Source organism: Balearica regulorum, chromosome 1 (genome assembly GCF_011004875.1).
Source record: "Balearica regulorum gibbericeps isolate bBalReg1 chromosome 1, bBalReg1.pri, whole genome shotgun sequence".
Taxonomy (NCBI): Eukaryota; Metazoa; Chordata; class Aves; order Gruiformes; family Gruidae; genus Balearica; species Balearica regulorum.
Window position 1 is genome coordinate 173665655 of NC_046184.1, and position 15778 is coordinate 173681432.

At 41.5% G+C, this 15778-nt stretch overlaps 1 protein-coding gene across 11 annotated transcripts in view; it reads left to right on the forward strand.

Annotated features, from left to right (window-relative positions):
* The window catches only part of KLF12 (KLF transcription factor 12), a 254559-nt gene that overhangs the window by 68644 nt on the left and 170137 nt on the right, over nt 1-15778 (forward strand). For all 11 annotated transcript variants that reach the window (XM_075741711.1, XM_075741713.1, XM_075741707.1 and 8 more), the window contains one exon: nt 1627-1690. In XM_075741711.1, coding sequence (XP_075597826.1) covers nt 1670-1690 — 21 coding nt within the window. In that variant the 5' untranslated portion in view covers nt 1627-1669. The remainder of the gene's footprint in view (nt 1-1626; nt 1691-15778) is intronic.

Genomic DNA, 15778 nt, shown 5'->3' on the forward strand with positions numbered 1-15778 from the left:
AATGTTACAGGTCAAACTGTGTCTTCCTCTGACAGCGACCCCATGAAGCTTTTGAATACATAACATTTAAAATTAAAGAACTTGATGACTAAGTTATTCCTACTCAGGTTAAATAACCACATCTTGGAAGTCCAGGATATAAGAAAACCTGGTCCACTTGTCTCATTTTTGGATGTTATCACAGAGAAAGAGCGGCTAGAAACTCAAAGGTGGTTCTTCAAGTGTGTAATTTAAAAAAAAAAACAAACAACTTCATGACATGGAGATTTTGAAGCAATCCAGATAATTCCAAGGGAGATTAAACAGGAAAAAGGAAAGTCTGCAAGATGCATGAGAGATGGGGCAAATGGTCTACAATAGTTAACATGCTCTAAGCCTACAGTATTTAATTACATTTAGCGAGGTCAGTGTTTGTGGTGATTTTGCAACCTTTCATGATTCATATGAATATTTAGAACTTAATTGTATTTCTAAGAAAATACTAAGGTTAATAAAAATTCAGTGTATGATGTTTAGTCAGTGTAATAGTAGCACAGTATATGAATATTTACTAATTTTACATGCTTAAGGGAGCTTCTTGTCTTGTTTTCAGTGTAAAAGTTTGCTTAGTGTTTGAAAACCCGTTAGCCATGTTGTTGTATATGCAGCAGTAAAGAAATACTGGGTTGTGGTTTAAAAGTGGGGAGGTGATGCTCCACTGTTATGTGAAGGATGACCTTATTTTGAATGATATACAAATAACAGCAGATTGTTTATAATAATTCTGACAGCAGATTTAGATTCTTGACTTCACACCATTTCCATTATCAAGAGACACATATGTATGTAGCATTTGCTTCCAGATATATGCACATGTTCTGGCAAGAGGGTTAAGACATGCTGTCTATTATATAAATTTTGGACACCTGAAGTTTTTTTTCTCCCCAAGCCTTGAAAAAGTTCAGATTATTGGATTTGTATATTTTCTTAAACCTGAAGGAGCCTCCCGAAAGTATAATACAGTATTTAAATCTCCAGATAAATTTTTCTTTTATAGATTCACATGGAAACATAGCTAGAATAATCATAGGAATCCATAGGAAACCTTTCAAGAAATACATATTCAAATTTTGTAATGGTCTTGCCCGGTTATTTCCCATGGCTAGAGTATTGACTGAGTTCACTAATAAATGTATTTTGGCTTTTAATGCATTATTGTCCAGATCTCACATAATATTTCTGGGAAACATATTTTGAAATACCAGCAAAGAATATTTGCACTTGGTAACTGCTGGGAAGTTTACCTGTACAAACGCAGGGTACTGATATATAATGAGCCCTGAAGACTAATAAAGCAGTTGGGATTTAGTGTGCTCAAGTAGCAGCTCAGAAATTAAAGACACTGAGAGCGCTGACAAAAATCATTAGTTAAGAGGAAACATAAGGCTTTTTCCAATATACTTTTTATCGTATTTATCCAGTTTTATTTAAAGTGCTTATAAACTTACTGTTCTTCTGACCTCTGTTTTACTATGGAACAGACATCCGTGGTTAGCGTTTTTTATTTACGTATACAATAATATTTGAGAAATTAATGAACCTCTGAGAAAATACATCAATTAAATTATTTCATCTTTTCTTTTTCAGGATTGAAGTGGATCTAGGGACGAATAGATGACTGAATATTCATATGAAGAGGAAAGCCATAAAAGTTGGTTGACATTTTTACAGCCATATGCATTATACATATTACTGCTATTATAAAAAATTTATATTGTGTTACAAAACATAATAGATGAAATAACCAGTCTGAGCTTCATATGTCGTATTGTCTTTCAGGCAGGGGAATACTATAGCTTAACCCAGCTGTAGCTTAATGCAACATTTTCTGATGAAACCTGACTGTTCAAAGGAAAACCTAGTAGTACGTGAAGAAAATATGTAATTCATATGAAGCCAGGTGTTTGAATGGGCTGATGCATAGTGGTGTTCATTATTCTTATGTGCAAGGATGAAGGGAGAATGAGAGAGGCGTTGTATTCCATTACAGCTACCGTCTATCGTTTAATACATTGATGAGTGGCACTCAGACGCCTCATTGACAAATGCTGTTTAAGAAGTCAAACAGGATATGATGCCTTCGAAAGCGTCTTGGTGTGTTGTTTTCTTATTGTAGAGAGGCAGCTGTCTTACAGCATGCATTTTCTGCACTAGTTAAAAAGGAAGAAGCTGTGAGTTGGACCTCCGTGCTTTACTGACTTTATTGTTATGCTTTGTAAGGTGGCAAAATTCAGTAGGCCTTGACATCTGTCAATCTGACTTGTTGGTAGCCGTGAACTATAGGCTTTGGCTGGGATGCTACATTAACCAAATCCTGCCAAGGATGTTTAAACAGAGCTGGCTGTGCCTGTGAGTTTGCACCGGAACAAATGAATTATAATGACAGATGCAGTGCGTGGTACAGCAGGATGCCGTGTAGCAGCTCAGTTAAATAAGGACTTCTGGAAACTCTACTGGTCAAGGAAGGATATGTTATGGTGGAAAACCTCTTTCCTAGAGAGCTTTCTTCAACTGAATCCCAGTTAGGAGTGGGAACAATCAAAAAACAGTAAAATCCCCAGATTTTTTTCAAAAGTACAGTGTCAGTTCAATACCAGAAATATGTCTGTAGTTTTATTAACTTGAGCAAAGTAGTTCAGGAGGACAAAGATTCGTATTTATCTCAGTTGTAATTTGGTTTTATCAATCTTTTAGTGGTTCAGACGTTTTACAGTTTATCAACAACTGACTTGGATACAGAAAAGTTTACTTTAATTCTTTCCTGGGTATACTTTTTTAGTGTTTTTAAACAGCTAGTGGACATGCTGATCCTATCTACCTCCGGAGTCACAAGCAGCATAAGACTTGAGGGAATCATCTATGACCTTGAATCCAGTTTCCCAAAGTAACAACTGCAAAAATATCTTTAGTTCAGAAGCATCCATAAAACATCTGCTTTATATACCACAGGTCCCAGAAAACACCTCCAGCCTCCATGAGCCAAATTTAAACCCTAATAGAGACAGCGTGTGGTATTAGTAGCTCTGCAGCAATGTACACAATTTATCTATGGGATCAGGGACCCGTATGCACAGATATGAACCAGTAGTTGTTGCCCGCTAGAACCGATGTGCACAGTCTTAAGGAATTTCTCTTTGGTTTGATTGCTGATGCGTCGGTGGCTGCTGTCCTTACCAATGTCTGATAGCTTGGGATGGGCTTGTGTCGTGGGGGAGCAAACGCTTCCCTGCTCAGACCTCCTGGCTATGAATAGCAGAGTGAAAAACTGATACCATCCAAACCTGGCTTGCATCTTGCAGAACTGCAGTGCAAAAATCCTGTATGTACTAACTCAGAGAGGCTCTTTACTGGCAGAAAGTGTGAGAGGGTGCAAAGACCAACCTAATTATCTGTAAACTATCTCTGGATGTCATTATGTTACAGTGGACTCCTCATACGATCCAGAAGATGGCACAGAGCAGTACTACCATAGCATGGTAATGTTTTGCATTGAAATGAGGAGAAACTGGGCCAGACTAGAGGGCAGTCTTAGGGTATTGGGCTTGGGAAGTGACACCGGGGCAGAACACACTAAGGATTTGTCAGATCATTGACAGGGGCCATCATAATCATCTGTGCAGAGGAGGGAGGGCATCCAGATCAGGCAAATGCAAAAGACTCTTGAGCTCATGACCTTTTCCCAAGTTTCTTGGGAAAGGCTGTAGTTGCACGAGAGGGGCAGCACTGCTAGCTCTGTATCTCTATTCCTCTCTCTGCTTTTGCCTTTCTGGCTCAATGCAGAGTGGTGGCAGAAGGAGGGAAGAACAGGAGAACAGGGTGACCTCTTTCTTGCCAAGCCATAGTTCCACTCTCTCATGCCCTTCTGATGACATTCTGCAGTAATCGTGGGGAAGTTGCACAAAATATCTGCAGATAAGGAAGGGGATACCGAGTCATTTCTTTACATGTTTTCTGTTTGGCAAACCTAGGGCTCTGAATCCAGCTGTTAATCTTTTCTATTAGGAAAGTACCATGATTAAATCATATTGCTGAATGAGAGAAAAAATGTGGTTATGTGGAGGAATTCAAAGTCCAAGGCTAAAAATTCCTTTTCTGGGAAGACGGATTCCAGAAAACTTAAGCAATAGAGGTGGAGAGGTCTCCTCTGTGGTCACTGTTAGATCAGTTGATAAAGATCTGGCTCCAAATGGAAGGAGATTGAATTTCACCCAGCACCCTGCCTCAGCCTTTCACTTTATTGCTGCTTTGCTAACCAAGTTTTGAAAGATTTCTGATGCTAACACGAGTATGTTGGTATAATGTTGGGGGTGTAAAGAACTTGGATTGTGTCATCTGTATGTTATGTTGGGTCTTTGTGGGTTTTTTGGGTATTTGTGGGTTTGCCTTAGGTTCAGTTCTCTGTTGAATCTGACATTTAAAGTTTATGTTTTTCAGTCTGCAGTGATTTGAATGTGGATGTATGGAGATGAGAGACCAGGGTAGGAGCTGGTAAGGAAATTGGTAACTGACAGGGAGGAACTATAGCTCTTAAAGTTCTGGACAAATTAAAGATGGAGACTTTAAACCAAAAAGAAGTGGGCAGGACTGAAAGGAGCTCAGAAAGTGAAATTAAAGGGGAGAAGAGATTGCTCAGACTGAAAAGGCAGGCCTGCATTGTACTTAACGAGTGGCCTTGGGTACTGTCTCCCACTCCCACTGTAGTTTCACGAACAGCTTGCAGAAATATTACCGGGTGGTTCATTTGATCAGGCTTAATGATGTTCTCAGTTATTTAATGTGCAAAAAATCATAAACAACACAATTTCATTGAATTCAGTGGTGTTGGGAGATGACTGCTTATTTTCTGAAGAGGTCTGTGTGATAAGCGGAAGAAGTTTTGCATCTCATGAATGTAACCTGTGTGTCATCTCTTAAAAAACAAAGAAAAAAAACCACCCAACACCACCAACAAAAAACAAGAGCCAAGTTTGGCTCAGCTATTGAGAGGGAAGGACTCAGGGAAAAAGGAGATCTTTCTTAAGTCTTCCAGAGCTCATCCCATCTCAGGAGTCTTCCTACCTCTCACGGGTCCTTGCCTCACCTCCCCTGACTCCTGTGCGGAGCGGGGCGTAGGAGGGTGCTGGCTACCTGCGCAGTGGTACCCAGCTGAGCAGTGAGGGCCGGGCTGACCTTCAGGGCAACCTTGGCAGGCTGGAGAGATGGGCTGGGCTGGTGGGGACAGACAGGAAAGCCCTGCACCTGGGGAGGAACGACCCTGTGCTCCAGTGCAGGCTGGGTAACCCCCTGAGCCATCTCATCTAACTTTCAAGCTACCCTGGTTTTAGATGGAGTTTGCTTCATTGCACTTCCAATCTTTACTTTTTTTCCTGATTTTAAAGCCTGGTCATGATAAAAATGATTATTTCTTTAATGTGTTTGAAGATGTTTCGAGGAAGTTTTACGTTCTTATTTGGATAGTATTAGCATTAGTAGCAGTGCAGTGATATGTTTGGTTTTTGTTGTCAGCTGTCACCTCCGTATCTATTACAAACAAATACAGTTTTCCTAGAAAGTAAGTGACTTTCAATCTAACATCATTCAGTGGATTCTTGGAGTATAATTATGACTAGAAACATCAACAGGATAAACCATATTAATCTCAAGGGAGTTATTTTTGCATTGGCCATCAATCTATCCTTTCTGTCAAGTGCTTTTCAGTTTGGATTACTCTCAGGCAAAGAGACTGTAGTTTGATGTTTTGTCTCAATTAATTATGATTATAAATATCTTGGATAAAACAATGTAACAAACAACCACTTAAAAATGACTGATGGCCCCATTCAGCAAGGCAGGGAGACTGTGAAGTTCTTCTGGTTTCATCTGTTGTCTAGCATTTATCAAGATTGGTCCCTTAACAGTCGATTGGTGGTTGATATTTAATGAATATTTCACAGTGTAAATAGATAGCAGGCAGTTTGTTGTCTGGAACCCAATCATATTCATAGGACAGATCTGCTTTTACTTACTGTCACTTAAAAATGTAAAACTTATGCTGAAACGCTAGAGAGGGAGGAGAACTTTTTCCAAACCATATATTCAGGAAAGGGAGGAGCAGCAGAGATTTTCTTTTCTTTTTCTGTTCCTCGCAGAGGTCGGCTGCAGTGTACTGTGCTGTTTCTTGCTCCCATCCTTTCCCATGGGTGCCGGCACGGCTGACGGGCTGCTGGAGGGCTGTGCGCGGGGAGCGGTGTCACCCCCAGGCTCGCTTGCTGCTGGCTGAGCCCAGCTGGGAGTGGGGTGAGGTGGACTTGGAACTGATCCCTGTGGCTGAAAAATTGCTTGAGGTCATTTCCAACACTGATCTTTTCCAAGGAGAAAAAGACATTTCAGATGCCTGCAGTGAACCCCTTCAGCTTGATGAGTTTGTGTTGCATATGAGCTCGTTTCTCTTCCCTTTGCCCCTGTAAAACTAACAAATGATTTCTGGGAAGACCTCAGCATTCTTATTAGGCTTTCCTTACGAACGGCAGTACAAAATTTGTTCTACACCACTTCTTGCTTCATTTCTGCTGGGCAGTTGCTTCCATAGCCTAAATGGTTTCTTGTTTATGGGTCCCAGATCTTGGCTCCATTCCACTCATTTCCCAACTATTTTGGTGTGTTTACATAGTGCTCTTCAGCAGCTGGCTTGGGGCGGGTATCCAAAGCACACACACACATATGCACACACACATACACAAAATCAGTTCATCAGAGTGAGGGCCAAATCATATTTAGTGCTTGGCTTGTGATCTGACCTTGTTTAAATCAAGATGGATTACAATTTTGAGGGTTTTGTCCTTTTATTTCATTCCTGCCAGTGTGGATCAGGGGGAAGATACGTATGGAGGATCGTAACCATTGCTTTTAAGTTTCATATATCAAAAATACAATATATATTTCAGAAGTGTTATTTTAGTGGTTGAGGATAGCTGTGGTCTTTCTGCACCCTCAAATTTCGGAAAGGCAATAGAAGTAGGCACAGGGGTGGGTTAGACTTTCCCTCTCAAAGCCTGATCTACTGCAAAAACCTCAAGTTTTGCTTTAAAATCAATAAATAAAGAGTTCTTTATATATAATAAATAAGGTTGTATTTTCAAGTAGACAGTGCAGAGCTGGCCAAGAGACTCAGAATCATGAGGAATGTCTCAGGCTCAGCAGCTGCTCAGCAGTGGTGTGCAGGGTTTGCATCCCGGTGGCTGCACAGATTTCTGCTCTGGTTGGAGCTGCTGTGGGATGCTTCACGTGCATTGATTTTGCAGTAGTTCTTGGATTAAAATCCTATTTATTAAACAGTTTTTTGAAACGGGAAGAATGGAGAATTGCATAAAAAGGGATGGCAGCAACCTTCATGTGAGGTGGTGTGTGGAGGAGTAAGGCGGCCCACGTTGTAGCACAGCTCACAGGAGAGTAATTAGTCTAGAATTGGCAAAATGTGACAAAAATATGGAATATTTAAAATAGCGGGGTTCCTTCCACAGTTCATGTCACTGAAATTACTAAATTTCTCTGTAAAGGTAAGGTAGATCTTGCTGGTGTTGCCTGGATCACTCCTCCACAAAGAGATAGGTGGTGATGATGAGTCTGTGGCTAGTAAATTGTGGATGTATGTGAAAGCTGTGTTTAAGGGCCTGCTTCAGCACCTATTGACATAACTCAGTGCAGTAGAGTGCCTGTTACATTACTTCTGGAAGTTATTAGATATCCCCTTACAATTTTAGTTAATAAATGTGTTGGCATCTATCGTTTGTATTACTTACTGCTGTTGATTGTAAGTCTTGGTGTGTGATTATTTAACTTTTTTCTCTTAAATTAAGTCATACAGAGCTTAAACTCTTCCTGTGATGTATGTTCTCCTGTAACTGTTGCTTTGGTTTTTAAAATTTTGGGGATTGGGGGGGGGGTTGGGGTTTATATTTGTTTTTTAATTCATTTTGGGAGTGAAAAACCCCAAAAAACCTTGATCTTGAAAAGTTTAGCCAGAGCCGAGAACAGAGGTAGCAAAAGCTAGCCTGTGAGCATAAAACAACAAATTGCTTTATAATGCGGGAACCCTTGGTTTGGATTTCTGGTATTTGAAATGTGTGACGTGTCGGCGTTCCCGTGCTGGGAGGGAGAGAAGATGCGCTACCAACAGAGTTCCCGCTTCTTGGGAGGAGCAGAAAAAGATGCGGCTACCTCTTGTAGTCTCCAAAATGCATTTTGTAGACTACATGAAATAAAATGATGGAAGCAGCCCGAAGATCTAGGTGAGAAATTTTGACGTGAGCCATTTCCTCAGTTCTGGCTGCAGTGCCTTTAGTACCTCAGGACTGCCAAGCCTAAATGTAGGACCTGCCGTATCTGCCGTGCCGAATGCACCCACTTCAAGGACCAAACTCTGGTCATGGTGCAAACGATGCCGGGTCCCTGCGTGCTCATCGGCCAGGGTCCGCTCCCTCCATACTGCGCTTGCTGCAGGCGTGCTACTGCCTTTTGGAGTTTGGGTGTCCTCTCATACCTCTGTGGTACTCCTGTTGCTCCTTGTTGTTGTTGTTGGAGGTCCTTAGAGGCCTGTCAGTGTTGTGTTTCCATGGTACGAAAGTATTCATTGCATGTTGTGGGCTCTGGCATGAGGGTCTGAGGGGGCAGGCTTGGAGGGCTCAGTAGGACCAAACTGGTAGAGGTTTATCCACACTGTTACTAGAAGATCCTGGAAAGAACAATCCCCACAAAACACAGGCTGATTTTGGTTTTGGAAGAAGCAGACTGGAACAGACCAGACCAGAGCTGGGAAGTGAGCCTGTTACTGATTTAGCTTAGATCAGGAAATGCTTCCATCAATGTCCGGGCTTGGTGTGCTTCATTTCACTTCAGGCTGTGTAACCTAGGTGGCTTTTGGAAGAAACCAAACTAGGTGGACTCTAAGAGCTTGCCTAATATGCTCTGATTTCTCATGGGCTGTTGAAAGACATGGGCTGTGGACATCTTCAACAAAACTGAGATCCCATCCTGTTGCACAGTGCTGCTTGCTGAAGGGGACGCAGACTACCAGTCCTGCTGGGTGAACACTCAGGGACCTCCCAGTTGAGGTTATCAGCAGTTGGCATCTCCAGAGGGCAGGTCTTCCTCTGGGATTTCTATATCCTCCCTGGAAGAAGAGAGACCTCCTCTGCCTGTAAGCTGTGCTGGTGCAGACGTGGTGAGTACACCAGCCTCCGTTTTGCTGGACTCATTCTCCAGTCCTTAGGTTTTCAAAGCATCCCTGAGCATCCTTGCTTTTGCAGCCTGACTTCTCTGCTGCGGCACATTCTCATGGGAATGAAAGAGCAGTCACCGAGCTCGTTTCACCTTTTATTCCTAGAGCACTTAAAGAACAATTATACTAATTCTAATAATGACTAAATTTATACTGCTCCAGAGGAGGAAGCACAAAGCATTTAATTTCAAAGCTGTTTGACAAGACCATTTAGATGTGTGTATTTTCAGAAGTATGACACAAGTTTCCAAAGCACCTAATGGGAAGAAAAATGTTTAAATTCTCATACTCACAGGTTTTTGGTTTCCAGGAAGCTGAATACTGTTCAGTTCTGTTTGGCATTATCCATCAAATAAAACAAGTTTAAAACAAGGATTTACAGACTTACTACTTGTATTGGGTTTGCATGGCAAGGTTTTGGGGGGGGGGGGGGGCTACAGGGGTGGCTTCTGTGAGAAGCTGCTAGAAGCTTCCCCTGTGTCTGACAGAGCCAATGCCAGCCAGCTCCAAGATGGACCCGCCGCTGGCCAAGGCCAAGCCAGTAAGCGCCTCTGTGATAACGTATTTAAGAAGGGAAAAAAAACCAAGTTAGAGACCTTTTGCAGCTGGAGAGAGGAGTGAGAAGATGTAAGAAACTCTGCAGACACCAAGGTCAGTGCAGAAGGAGGGGGAGGAGGTGCTCCAGGCGCCGGAGCAAGATCCCCCTGCAGCCCATGGTGAAGACCATGGTGAAGCCGGCTGTCCCCCTGCAGCCCATGGAGGGAGGATGAGGGGGTGTAGAGATTCCACCTGCAGCCCGTGGAGGACCCCACGCCGGAGCAGGTGGAGGCACCTGAAGGAGGCTGTGACCCCGTGGGAAGCCCACGCTGGAGCAAGCTCCTGGCAGGACCTGTGGACCCATGGAGAGAGGAGCCCACACCAGAGCAGGTTTGCTGGCAGGACTTGTGACCCCGTGGGGGACCCACGCTGGAGCAGTGTTCCTGAAGGTCTGCACCCCGTGGAAGAGACCATGCTGAAGAAATTCATGAAGGACTGTAGCCTGTGGGAAGGACTCACATTGGAGAAGGTCGTGAAGGACTGTCTCCCATGAGAGGGACTCCATGCTGGAGCAGGGGAATGATGAGAGGAGCCTTCCTCCTGAGGATGAATAAGCGGCAGAGACAACGTGTGATGAACTGACTGTAACCCCCATTCCCCGTCCCCCTGTGCCACTCTGGGGGGGTGGAGGTTGAAGCTGGGAGTGAAGTTGAGCCCGGGAAGATGGGAGGGGTGGGGGGAGGTGTTTTAAGATTTGATTTTATTTCTCATTGCTCTACTCTGTTTTGCTTGGTAATAAATTAGATGAATTCCCTCTCTAAGTTCAGTCTGTTTTGCTCGTGATGATAATTAGTGAATGATCTCTCCCTGTCCTTATCTCAACCCACAAGCCTTTCGTTATACCTTTTCTCCCCTGTCTAGTGAAGGAGGGGAGTAATAGAGCGGCTCTGGTGGGCACCTGGCCTCCAGCTGGGGTCAACCCACCACACTACTACTGCTTGTTTCTTCATGACCAGTTTCTGGTTCGTAGTTATCAGGATGTAAGTTTTTGCATGGAGAAAAGGGATACTTTTTATGTGGGAGGTATTAATTCTCAGTATCATGAAGCAGCACAGCTAGCTGCATTTAAAGTTAATCTTTACTTCTGAGTGAGAAGGGAAAAAGTCATGGTTCTTGGTCTGCATGGCGATGCTGATTAAGATACATTGAACCAGAAACTGAAATACTACATGGGCTTTCCTGTTTTCCTTTTTCTGCGTATCTGATGATAAACATTTAGTGCTAGAAATAAATGCATTTGGATTTTAGTATTTTTGACATGCCATGAAGAGAATAATGTCAAACAATGGCAACTTGTCATATATGAAGGCGTAGAAGAACGTGTTAGAATTCAGTAGCTAGCATGTAAGGAGAAGGCAGTTATTTTAATACTGATTTCCACTGCTAACAGACCTGAATAATGATTCCACTGGATACAGTATTTCATATACCCAAGGACATGTGTCTACAAGAGAAAATAAGCTCCTGGTATTAATCTAAACCTTGACCCGCTCTTTACGCTTCCCACATGGCGTTTCATGTGTACTCCTGGTGATTCATTCAGTCTGTCTTGCACAGGGGTTCGGCGATGAGTCAGGAAAGGGCAAGTTTTCTGCTTTGAGGCTGTCACCTTCTTTTGAAGTTCGCTATTTACTTAGGGGTTTTTTTGTTGTTGTTTCAGTTCAGTTTGATAGCAGTCCACTAAGGCTGTGATTGCTGCAGTCAGCTGTGATGGACATGTGGGCATAGCTCAAGTGAAAACAAAAGCCTTGGCTTTCAAACAGTATAGGTAAACATGCACTGAATTTCCACCTTAATTTCGTAGTAATATAGAAGTGTTCCAGTATATGTATTAGCAAACAAAGAAAAAAAACCCAAACCCAAAAAACAAAAAAAAAAAGTCCTAGAAATGGTGAGATTCAAAACATTATTTTTCCTTGGCTTTATTTTTCTGTTCTTACAGGAGACTGTGCAGCCTCCAAAAGGCAAACATTTGGAGTTAAATCTGAGTTCATTTAAAACTATATGGGCTTGGGCTTTGGTGGCTATGAAGAGAGATGACAGTGAGAATCTCTTGTGCAAATTAAGAAGTAAGGAGTTTCTGTTGGTCTTAGGAAGATGAAAATTAACTTAGATGTGTAGGTCGTCTTATTAAGTGCAGTGGAACTGAGATGATGTTTGCTGAACTACTCTTTGGAGATTTACATAATGGATGAGATACGGGAGCTCCGGGCAGCATGACAGTGGAGTTTATTTTATCGCAGAATGTAAAACAAGTGAATTGCCTCAATAATCTCTGCAGAAAGCAAGGATAATCTTTTTTTTATATGCAGAAAGAAAGCCAGAGAGTTCATAATATCCTGGCTATTCATGTACAAGGAGCCAGACCTTTCTTTTGAATAGTCTGAATCCCTTTAACTATCATACTGTCTTATTCAGGTCTTCTAAAGCTCTTCAGGAATGGCAAGCAACGTGCATCTCTCTGTGAAAATATGGCTTTTGCACAGTAAAAATATACTATCTGCTGATAATTCATGGCTTGATAAAAGAAGCTCATAAGAGGTTGGGTAATTATCCCAACTGCTACGTATTTAAATATATGGAAAGCATTTATAAACTAAGCTCACCTGCTATTTATTTCTGTAGTGGTAATAATAGTAATTTCAAAGGTTTTAGAACCTTCATAATTTCAAAGTGGGTGTATGTTGGAAAGACGTTTTCATATTAACATTAAGAGGTTTCAGACTTTAATGTACTGAAACCAGTTCACCCACTTTGGTTGGTGTGGGTGTTTTTTTCCTACCTGAGCTGATGATATCTTTTCATCATGGAAAATAGACAAAGAAACACTAGAAAAGTAGAATAGTTAAATGTAGATGGTAATAGCAACACCCGGCTCCTATTGCGTGCTTCTCAATTGTGTGTTTGGCTTCAAGCAAGAGTTTGGCTGTTACCTTACTCCGAATATAAATGTGCCGTTACTCTTGGATCTGTAGCAACAGTTTGTTGTGATCAAGGCTACTTACCACTTTTGCCTGAAGGAAAAGATTTACTGTTGGGCATAGCAGGTTTCCCAAAGAGCGAATGATATCCTTAGTTTATGGTTTCTGAGAGCTATACGCAGCTTAAGAATCCTTTTGTATTAACTTGATGTCAATTGCTGCTATTTTTAGAAAAGTCTGGGCAAGTAATTCATCATACGGTGCTGCACAGAAACATAGTCATTCATTTGCCTGATATGAAACCAGGTGATTGGAAAAAAGGGATAATTTCATGAATGTAGCATTCCATGAGCAGGGTTTGTTTCTGCTTTTGTTCATGAAAAATCTTAAAATATTTCCAGTGATTTCAGTAGTGATGGACAATACCTAGTCGGCCTATTAAACTTGCACGCTCCACTCTTAATTCCAGGATGCAGGCTGGGATTAGTACTGCCAGATTTGCTCTGGATACTGGTTATTATTGATCATTTAATGTACAAAGATTTTTCTTTTTGCCAGTTTCTTTTTCTGGCTCGGTTTTTAGTATATCAGTTATTTTTGTCTAGTCATAATTCTGTATCAGTAACAGCTACTGCAGAATGTAAGGGAGGGTACCAAAGTAATAACCTGTTTGCTTATATTTGCTGGGGTCTGTCCACACTGCAGCCTGGTGGGATCAGAGACCGAGGAATGTTTTATAAGGACAGAGTTGTTTTCATCAGAACATGTTTTAAAACACTGAAATTCTTCTACCGCGGTGGCTCTGAACTCTCCCACGTGGGGATCTTTAGAGTAAATAAATGAAAGATCACACCAAGCAAATGTGATTTAAAGTGTCTGTAACTGTTCCCCAAACAGCGCTAAAACCGTAAATAAGATATGAGCAAGGCAAGCGAGGGGAAAAGTTCACTTCAACTGCCAGACTTTCCAGCATGCTACGTAGCACCAGACCCTAAGGACACAGAAGAGGATCCTGAAGAGTCGTGAAGTCCAAAGGAACCCCCTGGTTAGGACAGCTTCCTCACGCCCTGCTTCTCCAGAGCTTACCCTACTTTGGGATGCATCTACATTTGTCTCAGGGAGAAATCTCTTATTTTTAATCCACCCATAAGTGACCTAAAAGTATTTGCCTACATGCATATCTGCCAAGTCAGGGAAAAAAAAGGTGTTTTTCCATGCGTGGCTGAGATAACATTGCATTTGCAAAGGAACCTAAGTGCTAGCTAGCATGGCTGTGGTGGTTGTGTTAAACTGTTGTTCATTTAGTTAAAAATCCTGAAACTTTCAGTTAGAAAACTTTACAAGTTATAAAAATTTTAAAGGGAGAAAAGAGTAACCATTTACTGCTTGTTGTGTTATTGTAGCATGGAAGCATCTGCCTCCCTCACTTCTTTCTGAGATGGCAGTCCAAGAATGCTTATTACACTTAAACTGATGAACCCGTATTCCTTGCTAGTGAGGAGTGAAGCTGGGCATTTCCATCCTGTATCAGCTTGAACTGCTTTGAACCCTGGGGGATGTTCCAGGTAGCCAGCCAAGATTTCACCCTGCACGGCTGCTTGTTCCATTCAACATGATGAGAATGTGAAGTACTAGTATTCACCTTGCAAAATTTCAACACAAATTAGCCAATCCAGGCATAAACCTTTATATCTGACCCTAGAGCAGTTGCGTGGCAGCTGATGATGGTAAAAATGTGAAGGATTATTTGGTAATCTATTTTAAAAGGCTTGCTTTGCCTGAGTAGGGTTTTACAGGGCTTGATAATTAGGTATAGTCACAACAGTGATCTCTTGAATCAGTCTAGTAGTTCCTCACAGCTGATCAGCGGTATGACTGCTTATTCTTTCCACTTTTAGTGTATTCAGGTGAATAATTTTGTATTTTAGAATAAAAAACATAATCCATTGACCTTGCAAGTATTCTTTCAGGTTGAAAATAAATTCGGAGCCGTACTGTTTTTCAGGCAAATGGCCACTCACAGAGAGTTGTCATTACTTTAAAAAAACAAACCCACAAACAAACAAACAGAACCCACCAACAAAACCAAACAAAATAACCCCCACCTGAATGTTTTGGAGACTAGTTTAAACTTCAGAATAAATGATGATTTTAGGGTCCCTTCCAACCCAAACCATTCTGTAATTCTGTGATGACAGATTTTCATTGAGTGGATAATTTATTCCTGACACCAAACAGGTGATAAATTCTGTGCTTTTTTTTCTATAATTCTTGAAATGCAGAATTTACTAATGTCTTCAGACAATATAAAGTATACCTCCACATACATAAGGCATACACACACAGAGAAAAGTTGGATGGACGCTCTGTGTTGATTGTGCTGAGCCAGGGGATGGACGAAACAGCACCAACAATGACAGAGCTTTGGTGCTTTTCATCACAAAACGTATGAGCTGGGTACCTGATGTAGATTCTTTAAGATGAAGTCTTGTGAGGAATGATTTTTAAGAAAAGGTATCTTTTCCTGACAGAATTCTTAGAATTCTTTTTTACTTTACATATGAACTGGTGACTTGGCATGAGCTTTCAACGTGAAAAGCATCCTTGTGAATCATGTATGTTGACTGAGGGAAGTACTCCCCAGATTTGTGTCCAGCATCATTCAGTGTCTGATAAACACTGCTCTTGGAACCACTATGGCTGTGATTTTAGTGGTTGGAATATTTTAGTGATGTTTATTGAATTTCAGCCTCCAGAATGATGATGGAGGCAGTTTGTCACGTTATTAATGTTAGTGGTGCAGATCTCTTTAGAAAGATGCAGTACACATAGCACTCTATGCCTGTGCAGAAATCATTGCTTAAAAATACGAGCAGCTTAACCCATCCAGTTCTTGTGGTGCAAAGTAAATCTAATAAAAGCATTTTATTCTATGTGAGACATAGCTAGTGTGGACAGGAAATAA